General features: G+C 45.7%; 1 protein-coding gene across 14 annotated transcripts in view; it reads left to right on the plus strand.

Annotated features, from left to right (window-relative positions):
- The window catches only part of LOC118386441 (dedicator of cytokinesis protein 9-like), a 195,835-nt gene that overhangs the window by 129,896 nt on the left and 39,411 nt on the right, over window positions 1–26,528 (plus strand). For 13 of the 14 annotated variants that reach the window (XR_008140215.1, XM_052523007.1, XM_052523015.1 and 10 more), the window contains exons 15-30: window positions 2,547–2,669; window positions 3,025–3,104; window positions 3,240–3,427; window positions 4,448–4,513; window positions 4,856–4,948; window positions 5,112–5,235; window positions 6,311–6,429; window positions 6,812–6,895; window positions 7,021–7,110; window positions 8,038–8,153; window positions 8,341–8,410; window positions 12,922–13,047; window positions 13,153–13,224; window positions 20,574–20,720; window positions 20,797–20,880; window positions 20,986–21,097. Coding sequence is in view for 13 of the 14 variants with exons in the window: in XM_052523007.1 (XP_052378967.1) it covers window positions 2,547–2,669; window positions 3,025–3,104; window positions 3,240–3,427; window positions 4,448–4,513; window positions 4,856–4,948; window positions 5,112–5,235; window positions 6,311–6,429; window positions 6,812–6,895; window positions 7,021–7,110; window positions 8,038–8,153; window positions 8,341–8,410; window positions 12,922–13,047; window positions 13,153–13,224; window positions 20,574–20,720; window positions 20,797–20,880; window positions 20,986–21,097 (1,694 nt within the window). In the remaining variant the exon portion in view is untranslated. The remainder of the gene's footprint in view (window positions 1–2,546; window positions 2,670–3,024; window positions 3,105–3,239; window positions 3,428–4,447; window positions 4,514–4,855; window positions 4,949–5,111; window positions 5,236–6,310; window positions 6,430–6,811; window positions 6,896–7,020; window positions 7,111–8,037; window positions 8,154–8,340; window positions 8,411–12,921; window positions 13,048–13,152; window positions 13,225–20,573; window positions 20,721–20,796; window positions 20,881–20,985; window positions 21,098–26,528) is intronic. The other variant, XM_052523005.1, reaches the window with a different exon arrangement.

Here is a 26,528-nt window from a genome sequence, read left to right on the forward strand (position 1 = left end):
GCCTGGTACTCAGGGCTCTATTGTCCCTCTAACATTTTTAAAGAAATAAATTCAACAGGTTGAAAACTGAGTGGAAAACATTGTTTCAAAGCCTAACACAATTAAATTGCCAGTGCTTTCTAATGTGATGATTTGTTCAAAACACCCATGAAGATAGTGCATACGCGTAGACCTACATATGAGCTCGACACCATTTAAAAAAAAAAAACTGAATTAAAGTAATAATTGTGCCATTATACAATACATAGCCTACCGCATATTACTCATGGCAGAACTTTTTTTTTTTTTGGTACATACTTAGTCTAGCCTTTACACCGAAAAATGAAACACATTCTAGTAATCGCCTTTTGATTGTGGACTGTATTATTATGCATACTAGATGGACTGGTTACCTTGTGCTATGTTCCAAAATGTCTATTCATGAGTCTGGGAGAGAAAGTATAGGCCTAGGCGATGCTGTTGGTTCATTGATTGTGCAGGGCGGCTAGGCCTACAATTATAGTGCATTTGTATTTGATTCTGAACAGCCTAGTAATAAGGAATTTGTTTTTTTCTTTTTCATAATTAATAGGCTGACGCATTACCTTTTGCTACAGAATATCTCACCACTATGTGTTTTCATCTCCCCCTCTCTCTCCTTCATTCCTTTCTCCAGCCCACATGAGAGAGGGGCTGTCAACAGTTTAATGAAATATATTTTGTTGTGAAAACGTTTTACTATTCATGTTCCAGAGTACTGGGTAGCTGCAGGAACAGGGATTGGAGAGCACATGGCACACAGAGTACTGGGTAGCTGCAGGAACAGGTATTGGAGAGCCCATGGCACACAGAGTTTGGGTGGAATATCACCTGTTGTGCAGCGAGAGGCTCCTTAACCAGTGGTTTATGCATGGACTGAAATAAGGGTTGTTCAAAGCCCAGATATTTCTATTTTACAGTCCTGTGTGAAAGCAGAGAGTTGGTGGTTGCTACTAAAAAGAGGAGGATCCCAGGTGCTACGATAATTATACCGGAATAGCCGACTCTGTATGAATGAAAAAAACGAACCGGCGGGGAAAGCGGCCTCCATTTGCCATTTGCTGTTCCTGTTCCTCCCCCTGTTCTTGTTCCTGCCCCTGTTCCTGCCCCAGTTCCTGCCCCTGTTCCTGCCCCTGTTCCTGCCCCTGTTCCTGTTCCTGCCCCTGTTCCTGCCCCTGTTCCTGTTCCTCCCCCTGTTCCTGCCCCTGTTCCTGTTCCTGCCACTGTTCCTGTTCCTGCCCCTGTTCCTGTTCCTCCCCCTGTTCCTGTTCCTGTTCCTCCCCCTCCCCCTGTTCCTGTTCCTGCCCCTGTTCCTCCCCCTGTTCCTGTTCCTGCCCCTGTTCCTGCCACTGTTCCTGTTCCTGCCCCTGTCCCTGTTCCTGTTCCTGTTCCTGCCCTGTTCCTGCCCCTGTTCCCCCCTGTTCCTGCCCCTGTTCCAGTTCCTGTTCCTGCCCCTGTTCCTGTTCCTGCCCCTGTTCCTGCCCCTGTTCCTGTTCCTTCCCCTGCCCCTGTTCCTGTTCCTTCCCCTCCCCCTGTTCCTGTTCCTCCCCCTCCCCCTGTTCCTGTTCCTGCCCCTGTTCCTGTTCCTGCCCCTGTTCCTGTTCCTCCCCCTGTTCCTGTTCCTTCCCCTCCCCCTGTTCCTGTTCCTCCCCCTCCCCCTGCCCCAGTTCCTGTTCCTGCCCCTGTTCCTGCCCTGTTCCTGCCACTGTTCCTGTTCCTGCCCCTGTTCCTGTTCCTTCCCCTCCCCCTGTTCCTGTTCCTGTTCCTCCCCCTGTTCCTGTTCCTGTTCCTCCCCCTGTTCCTCCCCCTCCCCCTGTTCCTGTTCCTCCCCCTGTTCCTGCCCCTGTTCCTCCCCCTGTTCCTCCCCCTCTTGTTCCTCCCCTCCTCCTATTCCTGTTCTTGTTCCTGTTCCTCCCCCTGTTGCTGTTCCTCACCCTGCCCCCCCCCTGTTCCTGCCCCTGTTCCTGCCCCTGTTCCTGTTCCTGTTCCTGTTCCTGTTCCTGCCCATTTGATAATGGGACAAGATTGAGAATAGTCTGATGGGTGAAAATAGGAGAGAACAGCTGTGCAGCCTGAGGCAAGGAACAGAGCACAAGCTTTTTTTTGTGACTTTCTCAAATCATCAATAGTCTATAGTCGTATCATGCAGCCCATATATGTTTTGATTTCTAAGGCATTCTAAGGTTTGTATCATTCACAACCAAAGTTGCCAAATAACTCTAAATAACCCCCTCTGAGATCTAGCCCAGACCAGTGAAAACCCCCTCTGAGATCAAAACCCAGACCAGTGGAAAAACCCCTCTGAGATCTAGCCCAGACCAGTTGAAAACCCCCTCTGAGATCAAGCCCAGACCAGTGGAAAACCCCCTCTGAGATCAAGCCCAAACCAGTGGAAAAACCCCTCTGAGATCTAGCCCAGACCAGTGGAAAAACCCCTCTGAGATCTAGCCCAGATCAGCAGAGCTTTGTCCAGAGAACTACTGGAAACAGACCTGTCATTTTTGATTCTCATTTGTCGTTCCCTGCAGGCCTCTGTTCAAAGATGCATCGGGGACGTTGGACAAAAGTGGACGTTTCTCCGCCATCTACAGACAGGACAGTAACAAGTTGTCCAACGACGACATGTTTAAACTGCTGGCTGACTTCAGAAAGTTAGTAACTCCTACCGTCTGCAGTCTTTGCTGACTTTGGTTTCATCGTACGAGTACATCACATTGAGAATATTGAATTTATTCTTGTTTAGTCTGAATGATTAAAGTGTTATAACAGTGAGTATTTCGTAAGCTGATTCCCATAGGCAGTTTTATTTGGCTGAAGAGATTCTCTTTCACAATGAAAGCCTGTACCGCAGATGTTTTCTCACCTTTACAAACATTTGGTTTCTCCTCTTGGGTTCTGTCTGTTCACAGGGTAGTTTCCAGGCAGTTTGCCTGTTTTCCATCAGATCCTCCTAGGTAGATGATAACAAAGGCATTAACCAGTACTTATTATGCTTCTTCTCCCTAGGCCAGAGAAGATGGCCAAGCTCCCTGTAATCTTAGGAAACTTACACGTTACCATTGATGATGTTGCCCCTGACTTGACAAGTAAGCCCTCCAAATTCAACACATACTGGGAACATAAAGGATGGAAGCTGTTCCTCTTCAACTCAGATTGGTCTGATTGTCTGTCGGCTATTTTTTTGTCGCCCCCATCTGCCCTGTCTCTTTCGCTGTGTGTAGATTGTATTAGCTCATCCTATATTCCTGTGAGGACTTTCGATAGCAGTGAGAAGACTAACATCTACTTTGAGGTGGAGGAGTTTGTTCCCTACATAGCCAAATGCTCCCAGCCATTCACCATCTACAACAATCACCTCTATGTCTACCCCAGGCACCTGAAGTACGACAGCCAAAAATCCTTCACAAAGGTATAGTCACAAAGGTATAGTCACAAAGGTATAGTCACAAAGGTATAGTCACAAAGGTATAGTCACAAAGGTATAGTCACAAAGGCATAGTCACAAAGGCATAGTCACAAAGGTATAGTCACAAAGGTATAGTCACAAAGGTATAGTCACAAAGGTATAGTCACAAAGGCATAGTCACAAAGGCATAGTCACAAAGGTATAGTCACAAAGGTATAGTCACAAAGGTATAGTCACAAAGGTATAGTCACAAAGGTATAGTCACAAAGGTATAGTCACAAAGGTATAGTCACAAAAGTATAGTCACAAAGGCACAAACTGCTCAGTTTGATCAAGATACACAAATCTCATGTGGCTAGATGTTTTTTTTAATTGTTTTTTAAAAAATGTAACCTTTATTTAACTAGGCAAGTCAGTTAATAACAAATCCTTATTTACAATGGCGGGCCTACCTCGGCCAAACCCGGACGACGCTGGGCCAATTGTGAGCCGCCCTATGGGACTCCCAATCACGGCCGGATGTGATACAGCCTAGAATCAAACCAGTGTGTCTGTAGTGTTGCCTCTTGCACTGGCATGCAGTGCCTTAGACTGCTGCGCCACTTGGGAGCCTAAAAAGAGACTTGATTACATGTTACAATCTGTCACGAGAGACTACTAAATATCATGATATTACTTTTCCATTTGGGAGCCTAAAAAGAGACTTGATTACATGTTACAATCTGTCACGAGAGACTACTAAATATCATGATATTACTTTTCCATTTGGGAGCCTAAAAAGAGACTTGATTACATGTTACAATCTGTCACGAGAGACTACTAAATATCATGATATTACTTTTCCATTTGGGAGCCTAAAAAGAGACTTGATTACATGTTACAATCTGTCACGAGAGACTACTAAATATCATGATATTGCTTTTCCAACTTTACTATAAATGTGTCCAGCATAAATGTGTTTCCCTCCAGCATCTCCACGTGGGTCAGCTTTTATTCTGATTATTCTGTCTGCTCTCTCCTCAGGCTAGAAACATAGCTGTCTGCATCGAGTTCAAGGACTCTGACGGAGAGGAGGCTGTCTCGCTCAAGGTAAGCTACTACTCATATGACTCCTTCTCAGCAGAGTTCATCGGATGCCACAGTGTCGTTTGGTACAAGAGGAACAGTATACCACTTCGGGGAATAACATTTCATTTTTTATTTTATTTAACTAGGCAAGTCAGTTAAGAACACATTCTTATTTTCAATGACAACCTAGGGAACATGAAAGATGAGTGGGTTAACTACCTTGTTCAGGGGCAGAATGACAGATTTTTACCTTGTCAGCTCGGGGATTCAATCTTGCAACCTTTCGGTTACTAGTCCAATGCTCTAACCACTAGGCCACACCAGGTAGCCTAATAACAAAATGATTGTTATTATTACCCACAGTGCATCTATGGTCGACCAGGAGGACCCCTGTTTACAGAGAATGCCTCTGCTGCGGTATTACATCACCAACACAGCCCAGAGTTTTATGATGAGGTATTGACGGGTTTTCTATTTGATTTAATTCATGCTCGCGGTCGAATCATGCAGAATGCACGATACATTTTAAACAATACTTTAGAGTAAGTAGTGAGAAGACGAAGCAGTGGCAGTGTGTATTCTAACCCTGAGCGTGTATGTTCCTGTTCTTGTTCCTCAGTTTAAGATTGCGCTACCCACTCAGCTCAATGAGAAGCACCATCTACTGTTCACCTTCTTCCACGTCAGCTGTGATAGCAACAGCAAGGCCAGCGCCAAGAAGAGAGACGTGGTGGAGACACAAGGTAGACACCAGACCCAGGATACAGACCCATGTGACTCAGGCCTACATCCAGTCTTAAACCATCCAAACAAATTTTCCCCACTAAAATGATGGATGATTTGTGCCTGTGCCAGTTTCCATTCTTCCCTATTCTCCCAGTGCTGGGTCACTGTTAGGTATGACTCTGTCTGTAAGCTTTCCCTATTCTCCCAGTGCTGGGTCACTGTTAGGTATGACTCTGTCTGTAAGCTTTCCCTATTCTCCCAGTGCTGGGTCACTGTTAGGTATGACTCTGTCTGTAAGCTTTCCCTATTCTCCCAGTGCTGGGTCACTGTTAGGTATGACTCTGTCTGTAAGCTTTCCCTATTCTCCCAGTGCTGGGTCACTGTTAGGTATGACTCTGTCTGTAAGCTTTCCCTATTCTCCCAGTGCTGGGTCACTGTTAGGTATGACTCTGTCTGTAAGCTTTCCCTATTCTCCCAGTGCTGGGTCACTGTTAGGTATGACTCTGTCTGTAAGCTTTCCCTATTCTCCCAGTGCTGGGTCACTGTTAGGTATGACTCTGTCTGTAAGCTTTCCCTATTCTCCCAGTGCTGGGTCACTGTTAGGTATGACTCTGTTTGTAAGCTTTCCCTATTCTCCCAGTGCTGGGTCACTGTTAGGTATGACTCTGTCTGTAAGCTTTCCCTATTCTCCCAGTGCTGGGTCACTGTTAGGTATGACTCTGTCTGTAAGCTTTCCCTATTCTCCCAGTGCTGGGTCACTGTTAGGTATGACTCTGTCTGTAAGCTTTCCCTATTCTCCCAGTGCTGGGTCACTGTTAGGTATGACTCTGTCTGTAAGCTTTCCCTATTCTCCCAGTGCTGGGTCACTGTTAGGTATTACTCTGTCTGTAAGCTTTCCCTATTCTCCCAGTGCTGGGTCACTGTTAGGTATGACACTGTCTGCAAGCTTTCCCTATTCTCCCAGTGCTGGGTCACTGTTAGGTATGACTCTGTCTGTAAGCTTTCCCTATTCTCCCAGTGCTGGGTCACTGTTAGGTATGACACTGTCTGTAAGCTGACTGCCTGTCTCTCATTGTTCTTGTCTGTCCTCAGTGGGTTACGCCTGGCTCCCTCTGCTGAAGGATGGCAGGGTGATCATGAATGAGAGTCACGTCCCTGTGGCTGCCAACCTGCCCACTGGCTACCTCAACTGTCAAGAGGTTGTCAGCAAGGTAGTTCTCCCTACACACACACACACACACACACACACACACACACACACACACACACACACACACACACACACACACACACACACACACACACACACACACACCCCTGCCGCCCCAAAATCAGGGGAAGTGAAAGCACACAGCAGTGGGACTTAACAATGTTAAGCTAATTGCGTGGGAATACAACATGGCTGAGTTAATGACTGGTCTTTAGTTGTTTCAACTTGAGCTTTTAATTCTCTTCTCTGTATTGTATTGTACCCACCTAGAGTACACTAAAGGCCTTTACTTTACTATACTGATCCAATACACCACCCTTGTAGTATGATAACCAGTGACTTTGTTTTTAGTATTGTTAAAATATATCCTATGTCCCACGCAGCAGCATCCTGAAATCAAATGGGTGGATGGAGGCAAGCCTTTGTTCAAGGTGTCCACTCACCTCGTCTCCACTGTGTACACTCAGGTTGGGTTTCATTTCTCAGATTAGTTCAGTGACGTAACCGATACAAGGGTTTTCAAATGCATGATCTCCACCGCCTCTTCTAGACATCTTGTTTTCTAACATTCTCCTACTTCTCCTCTCTGTAGGATCAACATTTGCACAATTTCTTTGGTCACTGTCAGAGCACAGAGTCTGCAGCCCAGGGGACAGGAGGAGAGTTGGTCAAGTATCTGAAGGTAAAGCATTGTCAGTGACGGTGTCAACTCCGTGGGCATGACCAGGATGTATGAAGACCTGTCTGACTGGGGTCTGAAAGACATGACACCTGTTGTTGTTGTTGTTGTTGTTGTGCTAGGGTGGCTTGAGAGAAAACACGTTAATGTATCCATTCTGGCTCTCGATCTCCCTCCCTCCCTCCCTCCCTCCCTCCCTCCCTCCCTCCAACACCTGTTACCCATCACTCTCTCTGCCATCCAGGCTGTCTGATTTACCCAGGATGTTAATAAGTCAGTGCTTGTTTACTCAGGCCTGGGTGGGACAATGCTAGCATTACCCTCGGCTCCAGTCCACAGGTGCTCTCTCCATTTCCCCCCCTCTGAACACTGACATGAGCAGAGACACATATTCAGATGAATCTCTTGGGTGCTCGTGTAAACACACTATTCCACACAAACAATGGTCACCCAAGGCCAGGTCGAGCAGAGAGTTGTTTCCCTGGCAGGTTGTCAGATAACTTGGCAGGCCTTGGCCCGTGCGGAGTGATGCACCAACGGGCCGCTCAGGAACTAACTCGTAGGTGTGTGTGATTAACATGCTTGTTCTCAGGTGTGTCCTGTTATTCTTTGCTGCTTCCGTTTCCTGTTACGCAACTGTGTGTTTGGTTCCCGCCGCTCACGGTGAGATGCAACTCTCACCCCCTCATCAGAGACGGATTAGAGCCGGTTTGGGAGTGTCTGTTTACTGTACGCCACCAAGCACTTAGATTCAAGCTGTTTCTAATTTCATCTCTCCTTACGAGTCATTTTAACATAAGTCAGTTCTGCTAATGCAGTTACGCCTGTCTTTGATGTGCTTGTGGATGACATTCTGCAGGATCAGCATTTTGCCTCTGGGAAATAAAAGGCCTTCAGTGTGTTCGTAACCCTATGTTCTTCTCTCCTCAGAGTCTACACGCTATGGAGAGTTCTGTGATGATACAGTTCCTGCCCACCACTCTCAACCAGCTATTCCGTGTGTTGACCAGTGCCACCCATGAGGAGGTGGCTGTCAACGTCACCAAGTCAGTAGTGTTAGTCTGTGTCCCAAAATGACACCCTATTCCCCCACAGGGCTCTGGTCAAAAGTAGTGCACTATATAGGGAATAGAGTGCCACTTGGGAGACTGACATAGACATATGTTCTTAATTGGGTTCTCTGTGAGGCCTGAGTATTGACCTGTTATTACATCTGCTTTCTGGTCCTTTCAGAGTCATGATTCACATTGTTTCCCAGTGCCACGAAGAAGGGCTGGAACACTACCTACGATCATATGTCAAGGTAAGCATTGTACTGGTCCATTTATTATATGTCAAGGTAAGCATTGTACTGGTCCATTTATTATATGTCAAGGTAAGCATTGTACTGGTCCATTTATTATATGTCAAGGTAAGCATGGTACTGGTCCATTTATCATATGCCAAGGTAAGCATTGTACTGGTCCATTTATTATATGTCAAGGTAAGCATGGTACTGGTCCATTTATCATATGTCAAGGTAAGCATGGTACTGGTCCATTTATCATATGCCAAGGTAAGCATTGTACTGGTCCATTTATTATATGTCAAGGTAAGCATGGTACTGGTCCATTTATTATATGCCAAGGTAAGCATGGTACTGGTCCATTTATCATATGTCAAGGTAAGCATGGTACTGGTCCATTTATCATATGTCAAGGTAAGCATGGTACTGGTCCATTTATTATATGTCAAGGTAAGCATGGTACTGGTCCATTTATCATATGTCAAGGTAAGCATGGTACTGGTCCATTTATCATATGCCAAGGTAAGCATGGTACTGGTCCATTTATTATATGTCAAGGTAAGCATTGTACTGGTCCATTTATTATATGTCAAGGTAAGCATGGTACTGGTCCATTTATTATATGCCAAGGTAAGCATGGTACTGGTCCATTTATCATATGTCAAGGTAAGCATGGTACTGGTCCATTTATCATATGTCAAGGTAAGCATGGTACTGGTCCATTTATCATATGCCAAGGTAAGCATGGTACTGGTCCATTTGTAATATCTATTCTGGTATTTTATTAGGATCCCATTAGCTGTTGCAAATGCAGCAGCTACTCTTCCTGGGGTCCACATAGAACATGAAACATAATTGGGAATGACATAATACAGAACATCAATAGACAAGAACAGCTCAAATACATTTTTTTCAAAGGCACACGTAGCCTACATATCAATACATACACACAAACAATCTAGGTTAAATAGGAGAGAGGTGCTGTTGCTTTGTCTGTTTTTTAAAATCAGGTTTGCTGTTTATTTGAACAACATGAGATGGAAGGAAGTTCCATGCAATAAGGGCTCTATATAATACTGTACGCTTTCTTGAATTTGTTCTGGATTTGGGGACTATGAAAAGACCCCTGGTGGCATGTCTGGTGGGATAAGTGTGTGTGTCAGGGCTGTATGTATGTTGACTATGCAAACAATTTGGGATTTTCAACACATTAATGTTTCTTATAAAAAGAAGAAGTGATGGAGTCAGTCTCTCCTCAACTCTTAGCCAAGAGAGACTGATATTTACAGTATTTATATCAGCCATCTGATTACATTTAAGAGCAAAACGTGCCGCTCTGCTCTGGGCTAGCTGCAGTGTAACTACAGTGGCTTGTGAAAGTATTCACCCCCTTGGCATTTTTCCTATTTTGTTGCCTTTTAACCTGGAATTAAAATAGATTTTTGGGAGATTTGTATCATTTGATTTACACAACATGCCTACCACTTTTAAGATGTAAACTATTTTTTATTGTGAAACGAACAAGAAATAAGACAAAAATACAGAACTTGAGCATGAATAACTATTCACCCCCAAAGGCAATACTTTGTAGAGCTACCTTCTGCAGCAATTATAGCTGCAAGTCTCTTGGGTTATGTCTCTATAAGCTTGGCAAGTCTAGCCACTGGGGATTTTTGCCCATTCTTCAAGACAAAACTGCTCCAGCTCCTTCAAGTTGGATGGGTTCTGCTGGTGTACAGCAATCTTTTAAGTCCTACCACAGATTCTCAATTGGATTGAGGTGTGGCCATTCCAACACTTTTAAATGTTTCCCCTTAAACCACTCGAGTGTTGCTTTAGCAGTATGCTTCGGGTCATTGTCCTGCTGTTTGTCTTATCTGGAAGAGACTGACTGCATCACTTCTTCTTTTTATAAGAAATATGAATGTGTTGAAAATCCCAAATTGTTTGCATAGTCAACTTACGCACAGCTCTGACAGACACACTTGTTATGCTTCACTGTGGGGATGGTGTTCTCGGGGTGATGAGAGGTGTTGGGTTTGCGCCAGACATAGCGTTTTCCTTGATGGCCAAAAAGCTACATTTTTGTCTCATCTCACCAGAGTACTTTCTTCCATATGTTTGGGGAGTCTCCCACATGCCTTTTGGCGAACACCAAATGCGTTTGCACATTTTTTTCTTTAAGGAATAGCTTTTTTTCTGGCCACTCTTCCGTAAAGACCAGCTGTGGAGTGTACGGCTTAAAATGGTCCTATGGACAGATACTCCAATCTCCGACGGTGGAGCTTTGCAGCTCCTTCAGGGTTATCTTTGGTCTCTTTGTTGCCTCTCTGATTAATGCCCTCCTTGCCTGGTCTGTGAGTTTTGGTGGGCGGCCCTCTCTTGGCAGGTGTGTTGTGGTGCCATATTCTTTCCATTTAAAAAAAAATTGATTTAATGGTGCTCCGTGGGATATTAAAAGTTTCTTGTATTTTTTTATAACCCAACCCTGATCTATACTTCTCCACAGCTTTGTCCCTGACCTGTTTGGAGAGCTGCTTGGTATTCATGGTGCCACTTGCTTGGTGGTGCTCCTTGCTTAGTGGGGTTGCAGACTCTGGTGCCTTTCAGAACAGGTGTATATATACTGAGATCATGTGACAGATCATGTGACACTGAGATTGCACATAGGTGGACTTTATTTAACTAATTATGTGACTTCTGAAGGTAATTGGTTGCACCGGATCTTATTTAGCTTCATTCATAGTAAAGGGGGTGAATTCATATGAACACACCACTTTTCAGTTAGATTTTTTTTAGCATTTCTTGAAACAAGTGAATTTTTTAACTTTCACTTCACAAATTTGGACTATTTTGTGTATGTCCATTACATGAAGTCCAAATAAAAATCCATTTAAATTACAGGTTGTAGTGCAACAAAATAGGAAAACCGCCAAGGGGGATCAATACTTTTTCAAGGCACTGTAGGTCTTTCCTTGCAACACTGGACCACACGACTGGACAATAATCAAGATTAGACCAAATTAGAGCCTACAGAACTTGCTTGCGAGTGTGGTGTCAAAAAAGCGGAGGATCTCTTTATTACGGCCAGATCTCTCCCCATCTTTAGAACCATTGAATCTGTATGTTTTGACCATGACAGTTTACAATCTAAGGTAACACCAAGTAATTTAGTCTCCTCAACTTTGTCAACAGCCACACCATTCATTACCAGATTCAGCTGAGGTCTAGAACTTAAGGAATGATTTGTACCAAATGCAATGCTCTTAGTTTTAGAGATGTTCAGGACCAGTTTATTACTGGCCACCCATTCCAAAACAGACTGCAACTCTTTGTTAAGGGTTTCAGTGACTCCATTAGCTGTGGTTACTGATGTGTATATGGTTGAATCATAAGCATACATGGACACACATGCTTTGTTTAATGCCAGTGGCAGGTCATTGGTAAAAATAGAAAAGAGTAGAGGGCCTAGAGAGCTGCCCTGTGGTACACCACACCTTACATGTTTGACATTAGAGAAGCTTCCATTAAATATAACCCTCTGAGTTCTATTAGATAGATGGCTCTGAATCCATGATATGGCAGAGGTTGAAAAGCAATAACACCATTTTTTTTAACAGAAGGTTATGGTCAATAATATCAAAGGCTGCACTGAAATCTAACAGTACAGCGCCCACAATCTTCTTATTATGAATTTCTTTCAACCAATCATCAGTCATTTGTGTCAGTGCAGTACATGTTGAGTGCCCTTGTCAATAAGCATGCTGAAAGTCTGTTGTTCATTTGTTTACAGATAAATAGCATTGTATTTGGTCAAACACCATTTTTTCCAACAGTTTGCTAAGAGCTGGCAGCAAGCTTATAGGTCTGCTGTTAGAACCAGTAAAGGCCGCTTTAACACTCTTGGGTAGCGGAATAATTTGGTTTCCTTACAGGCCTGATGACAAAGGCTTTCCTCTAAGTTTAGATTGACGATATGACAGATAGGAGTAGCTATAGAGTCAGCTACCATCCTCAGTAGCTTTCCATCTAAGTTGTCAATGCCAGGAGGTTTGTCATTATTGATCGATAACAATAATCTTTCCACCTCTCCCACACTAACTTTATAAAATTCTAACTTGCAATGCTTTTCTTTAATTATTTATTTTTTATCCATGAATACAATGGCTCACTTCGTTGTTGGCATTTCCTGCCTAAGTTTGCCCACTTTGCCACTTAAATAATCATTCAAATAATTGGCAACATCAAATGGTTTTGTGATGAATAAGCCATCTGATTGTATGAAAGATGGAGTTGAACGTCTTTCTGCAGATGATTTCATTTAAAGTACTCCAAAGTTTTTTTCCAACATTCTTTATATCATTGATCTTGGCTTCATAATACAGTTTATTCTTCTTTTTGTTGAGTTTAATTTCTCAATTTGCACTAAGTTAGCCAGGTAAGCATGGTACTGGTCCATTTGTCATAGGGCACAATTACCTGTGTAGTTGTAGAACATGATGTTGTTTTTTTCTCCCTCCATGGTTCAGTATGTGTTGAAGACCGAGCCATACACATCCTCTACCACGAGAACAGTTCACGAGGAGCTGGCCAAAGCCATGACTGCAATTCTAAAGCCTTCCACAGACTTCCTCACCAGCAATAAATTGCTAAAGGTAATGAACAGCACAGCAACAGGGTGAAGAAGGGTTTTCTGGACATTTACATCAAGTTTCATGTTTGCATTGATTTGTATTTGTTTCTGTATCTCTGTTTCGTAGTACTCGTGGTATTTCTTCGAAGCCTTAGTGAAGTCCATGGCACAGTACTTGATTGAGAGCAGTAAAATGAGGGTAAGTCTGTTGTGACACTTGACTAAGCCAAGTCTTCATTTTTGTTCTATGATATAAATGTCAGCTTAACATTTTGAGCTCCTAACATGCGCAGCAATGTGGGCTGCCACAGTCCTCACACAGAATAAAGCACAGCCATGTCTCATAACTAACCGTCATTTCAATGCTATCCACAGCAGTTTCCCCTAACCAACCATAGCCCTGAGTTTCCTCCCTGGCATGGCCATGTATAATCAGGAAGCTGCTGTAGGAACCATTACTCTCCCTCTAGGAACAGCTGTGGCGGGGTCAGAAACACAACCTGGGATGGCCTCCCTCTAGGAACAGCTGTGGCGGGGTCAGAAACACAACCTGGGATGGCCTCCCTCTAGGAATAGCTGTGGTGGAAACACAACCTGGGATGGCCTCTCTCTAGGAACAGCTGTGGTGGGGTCAGAAACACAACCTGGGATGGCCTCCCTCTAGGAATAGCTGTGGTGGGGTCAGAATCACAACCTGGGATGGCCTCCCTTCTAGGAATAGCTGTGGTGGGGTCAGAATCACAACCTGGGATGGCCTCCCTCTAGGAATAGCTGTGGTGGGGTCAGAAACACAACCTGGGATGGCCTCTCTCTGGGAACAGCTGTGGTGGGGTCAGAAACACAACCTGGGAGGGCCTCCCTCTAGGAATAGCTGTGGTGGGGTCGGAAACACAACCTGGGATGGCCTCCCTCTGGGAACAGCTGTGGTGGGGTCAGAAACACAACCTGGGATGGCCTCCCTCTAGGAATAGCTGTGGTGGGGTCAGAAACACAACCTGGGATGGCCTCCCTCTAGGAATAGCTGTGGTGGAAACACAACCTGGGATGGCCTCTCTCTGGGAACAGCTGTGGTGGGGTCAGAAACACAACCTGGGAGGGCCTCCCTCTAGGAATAGCTGTGGTGGGGTCAGAATCACAACCTGGGATGGCCTCCCTCTAGGAATAGCTGTGGTGGGGTCAGAATCACAACCTGGGATGGCCTCCCTCTAGGAATAGCTGTGGTGGGGTCAGAAACACAACCTGGGATGGCCTCCCTCTAGGAATAGCTGTGGTGGAAACGCAACCTGGGATGGCCTCTCTCTCTGGGAACAGCTGTGGTGGGGTCAGAAACACAACCTGGGATGGCCTCCCTCTAGGAATAGCTATGGTGGGGTCAGAATCACAACCTGGGATGGCGTCCCTCTAGGAATAGCTGTGGTGGGGTCAGAAACACAACCTGGGATGGCCTCTCTCTGGGAACAGCTGTGGTGGGGTCAGAAACACAACCTGGGATGGCCTCCCTCTAGGAATAGCTGTGGTGGGGTCGGAAACACAACCTGGGATGGCCTCCCTCTGGGAACAGCTGTGGTGGGGTCAGAAACACAACCTGGGATGGCCTCCCTCTAGGAATAGCTGTGGTGGGGTCAGAAACACAACCTGGGATGGCCTCCCTCTAGGAATAGCTGTGGTGGGGTCAGAAACACAACCTGGGATGGCCTCCCTCTAGGAATAGCTGTGGTGGAAACACAACCTGGGATGGCCTCTCTCTGGGAACAGCTGTGGTGGGGTCAGAAACACAACCTGGGATGGCCTCCCTCTAGGAATAGCTGTGGTGGGGTCGGAAAAAAAACCTGGGATGGCCTCCCTCTGGGAACAGCTGTGGTGGGGTCAGAAACACAACCTGGGATGGCCTCCCTCTAGAAACAGCTGTGGTGGGGTCAGAAACACAACCTGGGATGGCCTCCCTCTAGGAATAGCTGTGGTGGGGTCAGAAACACAACCTGGGATGGCCTCCCTCTAGAAACAGCTGTGGTGGAAACACAAACTGGGATGGCCTCTCTCTCTGGGAACAGCTGTGGTGGGGTCAGAAACACAACCTGGGATGGCCTCCCTCTAGGAATAGCTGTGGTGGGGTAAGAATCACAACCTGGGATGGCCTCCCTTCTAGGAATAGCTGTGGTCGGGTCAGAATCACAACCTGGGATGGCCTCCCTCTAGGAATAGCTGTGGTGGGGTCAGAAACACAACCTGGGATGGCCTCCCTCTAGGAATAGCTGTGGTGGGGTCAGAAACACAACCTGGGATGGCCTCCCTCTAGGAATAGCTGTGGTGGAAACACAACCTGGGATGGCCTCTCTCTCTGGGAACAGCTGTGGTGGGGTCAGAAACACAACCTGGGATGGCCTCCCTCTAGGAATAGCAGTGGTGGGGTCAGTAACACAACCTGGGATGGCCTCCCTCTAGGAATAGCTGTGGTGGGGTCAGAAACACAACCTGGGATGGCCTCCCTCTAGGAATAGCTGTGGTGGGGTCAGACACACAACCTGGGATATGTTAAACATCCGGCGCCGACAGAGATGGCCGCCTCGCTTCGCGTTCCTAGGAAACTATGCAGTTTTTTGTTTTTTTACGTGTTATTTCTTACATTAGTACCCCAGGTCATCTTAGGTTTCATTACATACAGTCGAGAAGAACTACTGAATATAAGATCAGCGTCAACTCACCATCAGTACGACCAAGAATATGTTTTCCGCGACGCGGATCCTGTGTTCTGCCTTACAAACAGGACAACGGAATGGATCGCATGCAGCGACCCAAGAAAACGACTCCGAAAAAGAGGAAACGTAGCGGTCTTCTGGTCAGACTCCGAACAAGGGCACATCGCGCACCACTCCCCAGCATTCTTCTTGCCAATGTCCAGTCTCTTGACAACAAGGTTGATGAAATCCGAGCAAGGGTAGCATTCCAGAGGGACATCAGAGACTGCAACGTTCTCTGCTTCACGGAAACATGGCTTACTGGGAAGACGCTATCCGATGCGGTGCAGCCAACGGGTTTCTCCACGCATCGCGCCGACAGAAACAAACATCTTTCTGGTAAGAAGAGTGGCGGGGGCGTATGCCTCATGACTAACGAGACACGGTGTGATGAAGGAAACATACAGGAACTCAAATCCTTCTGTTCACCTGATTTAGAATTCCTCACAATCAAATGTAGACCGCATTATCTTCCAAGAGAATTCTCTTCGATTATAATCACAGCCGTATATATCCCCCCCCCAAGCAGACACATCGATGGCTCTGAACGAACTTTATTTAACTCTTTGCAAACTGGAAACCATTTATCCGGAGGCTGCATTCATTGTAGCTGGGGATTTTAACAAAGCTAATCTGAAAACAAGACTCCCTAAATTTTATCAGCAAATCGATTGCGCAACCAGGGGTGGTAAAACCTTGGATCATTGTTACTCTAACTTCCGCGACGCATATAAGGCCCTGCCCCGCCCCCCTTTCGGAAAAGCTGACCACGACTCCATTTTGTTGATCCCTGCCTACAGGCAGAAACTCAAACAAGAGGCTCCCACGCTGAGGTCTGTCCAACGCTGGTCAGACCAAGCTGACTCCACACTCCAAGACTGCTTCCATCACGTGGACTGGGACATGTTTCGTATTGCAGCTATTCCCTCCGCAAGGCTATTAAACAAGCTAAGCGTCAGTACAGAGACAAAGTGGAATCTCAATTCAACGGCTCAGACACAAGAGGCATGTGGCAGGGTCTACAGTCAATCACGGACTACAAGAAGAAACCCAGCCCAGTCACGGACCAGGATGTCTTGCTCCCAGGCAGACTAAATAACTTTTTTGCCCGCTTTGAGGACAATACAGTGCCACTGGCACGGCCTGCAACAAAAACATGCGGTCTCTCCTTCACTGCAGCCGAGGTGAGTAAGACATTTAAATGTGTTAACCCTCGCAAGGCTGCAGGCCCAGACGGCATCCCCAGCCGCGCCCTCAGAGCATGCGCAGACCAGCTGGCCGGTGTGTTTACGGACATATTCAATCAATCCCTATACCAGTCTGCTGTTCCCACATGCTTCAAGAGGGCCACCATTGTTCCTGTTCCCAAGAAAGCTAAGGTAACTGAGCTAAACGACTACCGCCCCGTAGCACTCACTTCCGTCATCATGAAGTGCTTTGAGAGACTAGTCAAGGACCATATCACCTCCACCCTACCTGACACCCTAGACCCACTCCAATTTGCTTACCGCCAAATAGGTCCACAGACGACGCAATCTCAACCACACTGCACACTGCCCTAACCCACCTGGACAAGAGGAATACCTATGTGAGAATGCTGTTCATCGACTACAGCTCGGCATTCAACACCATAGTACCCTCCAAGCTTGTCATCAAGCTCGAGACCCTGGGTCTCGACCCCGCCCTGTGCAACTGGGTACTGGACTTCCTGACGGGCCGCCCCCAGGTGGTGAGGGTAGGCAACACCATCTCCTCCCCGCTGATCCTCAACACGGGGCCCCACAAGGGTGCGTTCTGAGCCCTCTCCTGTACTCCCTGTTCACCCACAACTGCGTGGCCACGCACGCCTCCAACTCAATCATCAAGTTTGCGGACGACACAACAGTGGTAGGCTTGATTACCAAAACGACGAGACGGCCTACAGGGAGGAGGTGAGGGCCCTCGGAGTGTGGTGTCAGGAAAATAACCTCACACTCAACGTCAACAAAACTAAGGAGATGATTGTGGACTTCAGGAAACAGCAGAGGGAACACCCCTATCCACATCGATGGAACAGTAGTGGAGAGGGTAGCACATTTTAAGTTCCTCTGCATACACATCACAGACAAACTGAATTGGTCCACTCACACTGACAGCGTCGTGAAGAAGGCGCAGCAGTGCCTCTTCAACCTCAGGAGGCTGAAGAAATGCGGCTTGTCACCAAAGCACTCACAAACTTATACAGATGCACAATCGAGAGCATCCTGGCGGGCTGTATCACCGCCTGGTACGGCAACTGCTCCGCCCTCAACCGTAAGGCTCTCCAGAGGGTAGTGAGGTCTGCACAACGCATCACCGGGGGCAAACTACCTGCCCTCCAGGACACCTACACCACCCGATGTTACAGGAAGGCCATAAAGATCATCAAGGACATCAACCTCCCGAACCACTGCCTGTTCACCCCGCTATCATCCAGAAGGCGAGGTCAGTACAGGTGCATCAAAGCTGGGACCGAGAGACTGAAAAACAGCTTCTATCTCAAGGCCATCAGACTGTTAAACAGCCACCACTAACATTGAGTGGCTGCTGCCAACACACTGTCATTGACACTGACCCAACTCCAGCCACTTTAATAATGGGAATTGATGGGAAATTATGTAAATATATCACTAGCCACTTTAAACAATGCTACCTTATATAATGTTACTTACCCTACATTATTCATCTCATATGCATACGTATATACTGTACTCTACATCATCGACTGCATCCTTATGTAATACATGTATCACTAGCCACTTTAACTATGCCACTTTGTTTACTTTGTCTACATACTCATCTCATATGTATATACTGTACTCGATACCATCTACTGTATGCTGCTCTGTACCATCACTCATTCATATATCCTTATGTACATATTCTTTATCCCCTTACACTGTGTATAAGACAGTAGTTTTGGAATTGTTAGTTTGATTACTTGTTGGTTATCACTGCATTGTCGGAACTAGAAGCACAAGCATTTCGCTACACTCGCATTAACATCTGCTAACCATGTGTATGTGACAAATAAAATTTGATTTGATTTGGATGGCCTCTCTCTGGGAACAGCTGTGGTGGGGTCAGAAACACAACCTGGGATGGCCTCTCTCTGGGAACAGCTGTGGTGGGGTCAGAAACACAACCTGGGATGGCCTCTCTCTGGGAACAGCTGTGGTTGGGTCAGAAACACAACCTGGAATGGCCTCTCTCTGGGAACAGCTGTTGTGGGGTCAGAAACACAACCTGGGATGGCCTCCCTCTAGAAACAGCTGTGGTGGGGTCAGAAACAACCTGGAATGGCCTCTCTCTGGGAACAGCTGTGGTGGGGTCAGAAACACAACCTGGGATGGCCTCCCTCTAGAAACAGCTGTGGTGGGGTCAGAAACAACCTGGAATGGCCTCTCTGGGAACAGCTGTGGTGGGGTCAGAAACACAACCTGGGATGGCCTCTCTCTGGGAACAGCTGTGGTGGGGTCAGAAACACAACCTGGGATGGCCTTTCTCTGGGAACAGCTGTGGTGGGGTCAGAAACACAACCTGGGATGGCCTCTCTCTGGGAACAGCTGTGGTGGGGTCAGAAACACAACCTGGGATGGCCTCTCTCTGGGAACAGCTGTGGTGGGGTCAGAAACACAACCTGGGATGGCCTCTCTCTGGGAACAGCTGTGGTGGGGTCAGAAACACAACCTGGAATGGCCTCTCTCTGGGAACAGCTGTGGTGGGGTCAGAAACACAACCTGGAATGGCCTCTCTCTGGGAACAGCTGTGGTGGGGTCAGAAACACAACCTGGGATGGCCTCTCTGGGAACAGCTGTGGTGGGGTCAGAAACACAACCTGGGATGGCCTCTCTGGGAACAGCTGTGGTGGGGCTGTGGTGCTGGGTGGGGTCAGAAACACAACCTGGGATGGCCTCTCTCTGGGAACAGCTGTGGTGGGGTCAGAAACACAACCTGGGATGGCCTCTCTCTGGGAACAGCTGTGGTGGGGTCAGAAACACAACCTGGAATGGCCTCTCTCTGGGAACAGCTGTTGTGGGGTCAGAAACACAACCTGGGATGGCCTCTCTCTGGGAACAGCTGTGGTGGGGTCAGAAACACAACCTGGGATGGCCTCCCTCTAGGAATAGCTGTGGTGGGGTCAGAAACACAACCTGGGATGGCCTCCCTCTAGGAACAGCTGTTGTGGGGTCAGAAACAAAACAGCAATGTGTTGTTGGAAGTGTGTAGCTCCTCGAGGACCAAATTGGGGTGTTGCATAGTACTTTTTAGTATGTTTTCCTCTGGGCACTTCTGGAATCCTAACGCAAAATCAATCTCACAGTGACAGCTGTGACAGTAACAGCTGTGACCGTAACAGCTCTGACTGTAACAACAGTAACAACTCTGACAGTAACAGCTGTGACAGTAACAACAGTAACAGATGTGAATGTAACAACAGTAACAACTCTGATAGTAACAGCTGTGACAGTAACAGCTGTGACAGTAACAGCTCTGACTGTAACAACAGTAACAACTCTGACAGTAACAGCTGTGACTGTAACAACAGTAACAACTCTGATAGTAACAGCTGTTACAGTAACAGCTGTGACAGTAACAACAGTAACAGCTGTGACAGTAACAACAGTAACAGCTGTGACAGTAACAGCTGTGACAGTAACAGCTCTGACAGTAACAACAGTAACAACTCTGACAGTAGTAGCTGTGACAGTAACAACTCTGATAGTAACAACTCTGACAGTAACAGCTGTGACAGTAACAGCGCTGACAGTAACAACTTGTCTCTATTTCTCAGGTGTCCAGGAACCAGCGTTTCTCGGCCGGTTTCCACCACACGGTGGAGACCCTGGTCAACATGATGATGCCCCACATCACCCAGAAGTACAAGGACAACTTGGACGCAGCCCGCAACGCCAACCACAGCCTGGCTGTCTTCATCAAGGTCAGATTGGCTAGACGGGCAAACATGGTCATCCTTGTACTCTACTGAAATAATCATTTTCTTCCTGTGTCCACAGCGCTGTTTGACCCTCATGGACAGAGGCTTTGTCTTCAAGCAGATCAACCACTACATCCACTGCTTTGTGCCTGGAGACCCCAGGGTAGTTCTCATGATGATATGATTATGTTGAGTTATTACAATACCATCCATATTTCCACCACTATACCTTAGGAGTAACACTTATGTACATGTGTCTTGTTTTCAGACTCTGTTTGAGTTCAAGTTTGAGTTCCTGCGTGTCATATGCAACCACGAGCACTACATCCCCTTGAATCTGCCCATGCCTTTTGGAAATGGGAGGATACAGAGATTTCAAGGTGAGCAAAATACAATATACAGTATGAAGGTATACCAGGGCTGTATGGGATACTTCTATTGTACTAACCTAAAACCACAATGCTTTTATACAGTAATATGATGTTGGGAAAGCTGTCTGCCAAAGTTTAAGGATCCTGTCCATTTTGTGTTCAATCAATCAATCAAATGTATTTATAAAGCCCCTTTTGCATCAGCCGATGTCACAGAGTGCTGTTCAGAAAACCCAGCCTAAAACCCCAAACAGTAAGCAATGCAGATGTAGAAGCACGGTGTCTAGGAATAACACCCCAGAAAGGCAGGAACCTAGGAAGAAGCCTAGAGAGGAACCAGGCTATGTGGGGTGGCCAGTCCTCTTCTGGCTGTGCCGGGTGGAGATTATAACAGAACATGGCCAAGATGTTCAAATGTTCATAGATGACCAGCAGGGTCAGATAACAATAATCACAGTGGTTGTAGTGTTCAGAGTGTTTTAAATTGCTTTTCCATCTCATCAAACTCAAGCACACTACCTACCGTGCATTCAGAAAGTATTCAGTCCCAGGTTGTCATTATGGGGTATTGTGTGTAGATTACTGAGGAAATCTTTCATTTGATGCATTTCAGAATAAGACTGTAACAAAATGTGGAAAAGGTCAAGGGGTGTGAATTCTTTCCTATTGCACTATATGCTGTCAAAGTTCTGACAGACCCCTACCTATACTGTCCTGATAGAACACTACCTATACTGTCCTGATAGACCCCTACCGATACTGTCCTGATAGAACACTACCTATACTGTCCTGATAGAACACTACCTATACTGTCCTGATAGACCCCTACCTATACTGTCCTGATAGACCTATACTGTCCTGATAGACCTATACTGTCCTGATAGACCTATACTGTCCTGATAGACCTATACTGTCCTGATAGAACACTACCTATACTGTCCTGATAGAACACTACCTATACTGTCCTGATAGAACACTACCTATACTGTCCTGATAGACCTATACTGTCCTGATTGACCCCTACCTATACTGTCCTGATAGACCCCTACCTATACTGTCCTGATAGAACACTACCTATACTGTCCAGATAGACCCTACCTATACTGTCCTGATAGAACACTACCTATACTGTCCTGATAGAACACTACCTATACTGTCCTGATAGAACACTACCTATACTGTCCTGATAGACCCCTACCTATACTGTCCTGATAGAACACTACCTATACTGTCCTGATAGAACACTACCTATACTGTCCTGATAGACCCCTACCTATACTGTCCTGATAGAACACTACCTATACTGTCCTGATAGACCCCTACCTATACTGTCCTGATAGAACCCTACCTATACTGTCCTGATAGACCCCTACCTATACTGTCCTGATAGACCCCTACCTATACTGTCCTGATAGACCCTACCTATACTGTCCTGATAGACCCTTACCTATACTGTCCTGATAGACCCCTACCTATACTGTCCTGATAGACCCCTACCTATACTGTCCTGATAGAACACTACCTATACTGTCCTGATAGACCCCTACCTATACTGTCCTGATAGACCCCTACCTATACTGTCCTGATAGAACACTACCTATACTGTCCTGATAGAACACTACCTATACTGTCCTGATAGAACACTACCTATACTGTCCTGATAGACCCCTACCTATACTGTCCTGATAGAACACTACCTATACTGTCCTGATAGAACACTACCTATACTGTCCTGATAGACCCTACCTATACTGTCCTGATAGACCCCTACCTATACTGTCCTGATAGAACACTACCTATACTGTCCTGATAGAACACTACCTATACTGTCCTGATAGACCCCTACCTATACTGTCCTGATAGACCCCTACCTATACTGTCCTGATAGACCCTTACCTATACTGTCCTGATAGACCCCTACCTATACTGTCCTGATAGACCCCTACCTATACTGTCCTGATAGACCCCTACCTATACTGTCCTGATAGAACACTACCTATACTGTCCTGATAGAACACTACCTATACTGTCCTGATAGAACACTACCTATACTGTTCTGATAGACCTATACTGTCCTGATAGAACACTACCTATACTGTCCTGATAGAACACTACCTATACTGTCCTGATAGACCTATACTGTCCTGATAGAACACTACCTATACTGTCCTGATAGAACACTACCTATACTGTCCTGATAGAACACTACCTATACTGTCCTGATAGAACACTACCTATACTGTCCTGATAGAACACTACCTATACTGTCCTGATAGAACACTACCTATACTGTCCTGATAGAACACTACCTATACTGTCCTGATAGACCCCTACCTATACTGTCCTGATAGAACACTACCTATACTGTCCTGATAGACCCCTACCTATACTGTCCTGATAGACCCCTACCTATACTGTCCTGATAGAACACTACCTATACTGTCCTGATAGACCCCTACCTATACTGTCCTGATAGAACACTACCTATACTGTCCTGATAGAACACTACCTATACTGTCCTGATAGAACACTACCTATACTGTCCTGATAGAACACTACCTATACTGTTCTGATAGACCTATACTGTTCTGATAGACCTATACTGTCCTGATAGAACACTACCTATACTGTCCTGATAGAACACTACCTATACTGTCCTGATAGACCTATACTGTCCTGATAGAACACTACCTATACTGTCCTGATAGAACACTACCTATACTGTCCTGATAGAACACTACCTATACTGTCCTGATAGAACACTACCTATACTGTCCTGATAGAACACTACCTATACTGTCCTGATAGACCCCTACCTATACTGTCCTGATAGAACACTACCTATACTGTCCTGATAGAACACTACCTATACTGTCCTGATAGACCTATACTGTCCTGATAGACCTATACTGTCCTGATAGACCTATACTGTCCTGATAGACCTATACTGTCCTGATAGAACACTACCTATACTGTCCTGATAGACCCCTACCTATACTGTCCTGATAGAACACTACCTATACTGTCCAGATAGACCCCTACCTATACTGTCCTGATAGAACACTACCTATACTGTCCTGATAGAACACTACCTATACTGTCCTGATAGAACACTACCTATACTGTCCTGATAGACCCCTACCTATACTGTCCTGATAGAACACTACCTATACTGTCCTGATAGAACACTACCTATACTGTCCTGATAGACCCCTACCTATACTGTCCTGATAGAACACTACCTATACTGTCCTGATAGACCCCTACCTATACTGTCCTGATAGACCACTACCTATACTGTCCTGATAGACCCCTACCTATACTGTCCTGATAGACCCCTACCTATACTGTCCTGATAGACCCTTACCTATACTGTCCTGATAGACCCCTACCTATACTGTCCTGATAGACCCCTACCTATACTGTCCTGATAGAACACTACCTATACTGTCCTGATAGACCCCTACCTATACTGTCCTGATAGACCCCTACCTATACTGTCCTGATAGAACACTACCTATACTGTCCTGATAGAACACTACCTATACTGTCCTGATAGAACACTACCTATACTGTTCTGATAGACCTATACTGTCCTGATAGAACACTACCTATACTGTCCTGATAGAACACTACCTATACTGTCCTGATAGACCCCTACCTATACTGTCCTGATAGACCCTACCTATACTGTCCTGATAGAACACTACCTATACTGTCCTGATAGAACACTACCTATACTGTCCTGATAGACCCCTACCTATACTGTCCTGATAGACCCCTACCTATACTGTCCTGATAGACCCTTACCTATACTGTCCTGATAGACCCCTACCTATACTGTCCTGATAGACCCCTACCTATACTGTCCTGATAGACCCCTACCTATACTGTCCTGATAGAACACTACCTATACTGTCCTGATAGAACACTACCTATACTGTCCTGATAGAACACTACCTATACTGTTCTGATAGTCCTATACTGTCCTGATAGAACACTACCTATACTGTCCTGATAGAACACTACCTATACTGTCCTGATAGACCTATACTGTCCTGATAGACCTATACTGTCCTGATAGAACCTACCTATACTGTCCTGATAGAACACTACCTATACTGTCCTGATAGAACACTACCTATACTGTCCTGATAGAACACTACCTATACTGTCCTGATAGAACACTACCTATACTGTCCTGATAGAACACTACCTATACTGTCCTGATAGACCCCTACCTATACTGTCCTGATAGAACACTACCTATACTGTCCTGATAGACCCCTACCTATACTGTCCTGATAGACCCCTACCTATACTGTCCTGATAGAACACTACCTATACTGTCCTGATAGACCCCTACCTATACTGTCCTGATAGAACACTACCTATACTGTCCTGATAGAACACTACCTATACTGTCCTGATAGAACACTACCTATACTGTCCTGATAGAACACTACCTATACTGTTCTGATAGACCTATACTGTTCTGATAGACCTATACTGTCCTGATAGAACACTACCTATACTGTCCTGATAGAACACTACCTATACTGTCCTGATAGACCTATACTGTCCTGATAGAACACTACCTATACTGTCCTGATAGAACACTACCTATACTGTCCTGATAGAACACTACCTATACTGTCCTGATAGAACACTACCTATACTGTCCTGATAGAACACTACCTATACTGTCCTGATAGAACACTACCTATACTGTCCTGATAGAACACTACCTATACTGTCCTGATAGACCTATACTGTCCTGATAGACCTATACTGTCCTGATAGACCTATACTGTCCTGATAGACCTATACTGTCCTGATAGACCTATACTGTCCTGATAGAACACTACCTATACTGTCCTGATAGATCACTACCTATACTGTCCTGATCGATCACTACCTATACTGTCCTGATAGACCTATACTGTCCTGATAGACCTATACTGTCCTGATAGAACACTACCTATACTGTCCTGATCGATCACTACCTATACTGTCTGATAGACCTATACTGTCCTGATAGAACACTACCTATACTGTCCTGATAGAACACTACCTATACTGTCCTGATAGAACACTACCTATACTGTCCTGATAGACCCCTACCTATACTGTCCTGATAGAACACTACCTATACTGTCCTGATAGACCCCTACCTATACTGTCCTGATAGACCCTACCTATACTGTCCTGATAGAACACTACCTATACTGTCCTGATAGAACACTACCTATACTGTCCTGATAGAACACTACCTATACTGTCCTGATAGAACACTACCTATACTGTCCTGATAGAACACTACCTATACTGTCCTGATAGAACACTACCTATACTGTCCTGATAGAACACTACCTATACTGTCCTGATAGAACACTACCTATACTGTCCTGATAGAACACTACCTATACTGTCCTGATAG

The sequence above is a fragment of the Oncorhynchus keta genome, chromosome 7 (genome assembly GCF_023373465.1).
Source record: "Oncorhynchus keta strain PuntledgeMale-10-30-2019 chromosome 7, Oket_V2, whole genome shotgun sequence".
Taxonomy (NCBI): domain Eukaryota; kingdom Metazoa; phylum Chordata; class Actinopteri; order Salmoniformes; family Salmonidae; genus Oncorhynchus; species Oncorhynchus keta.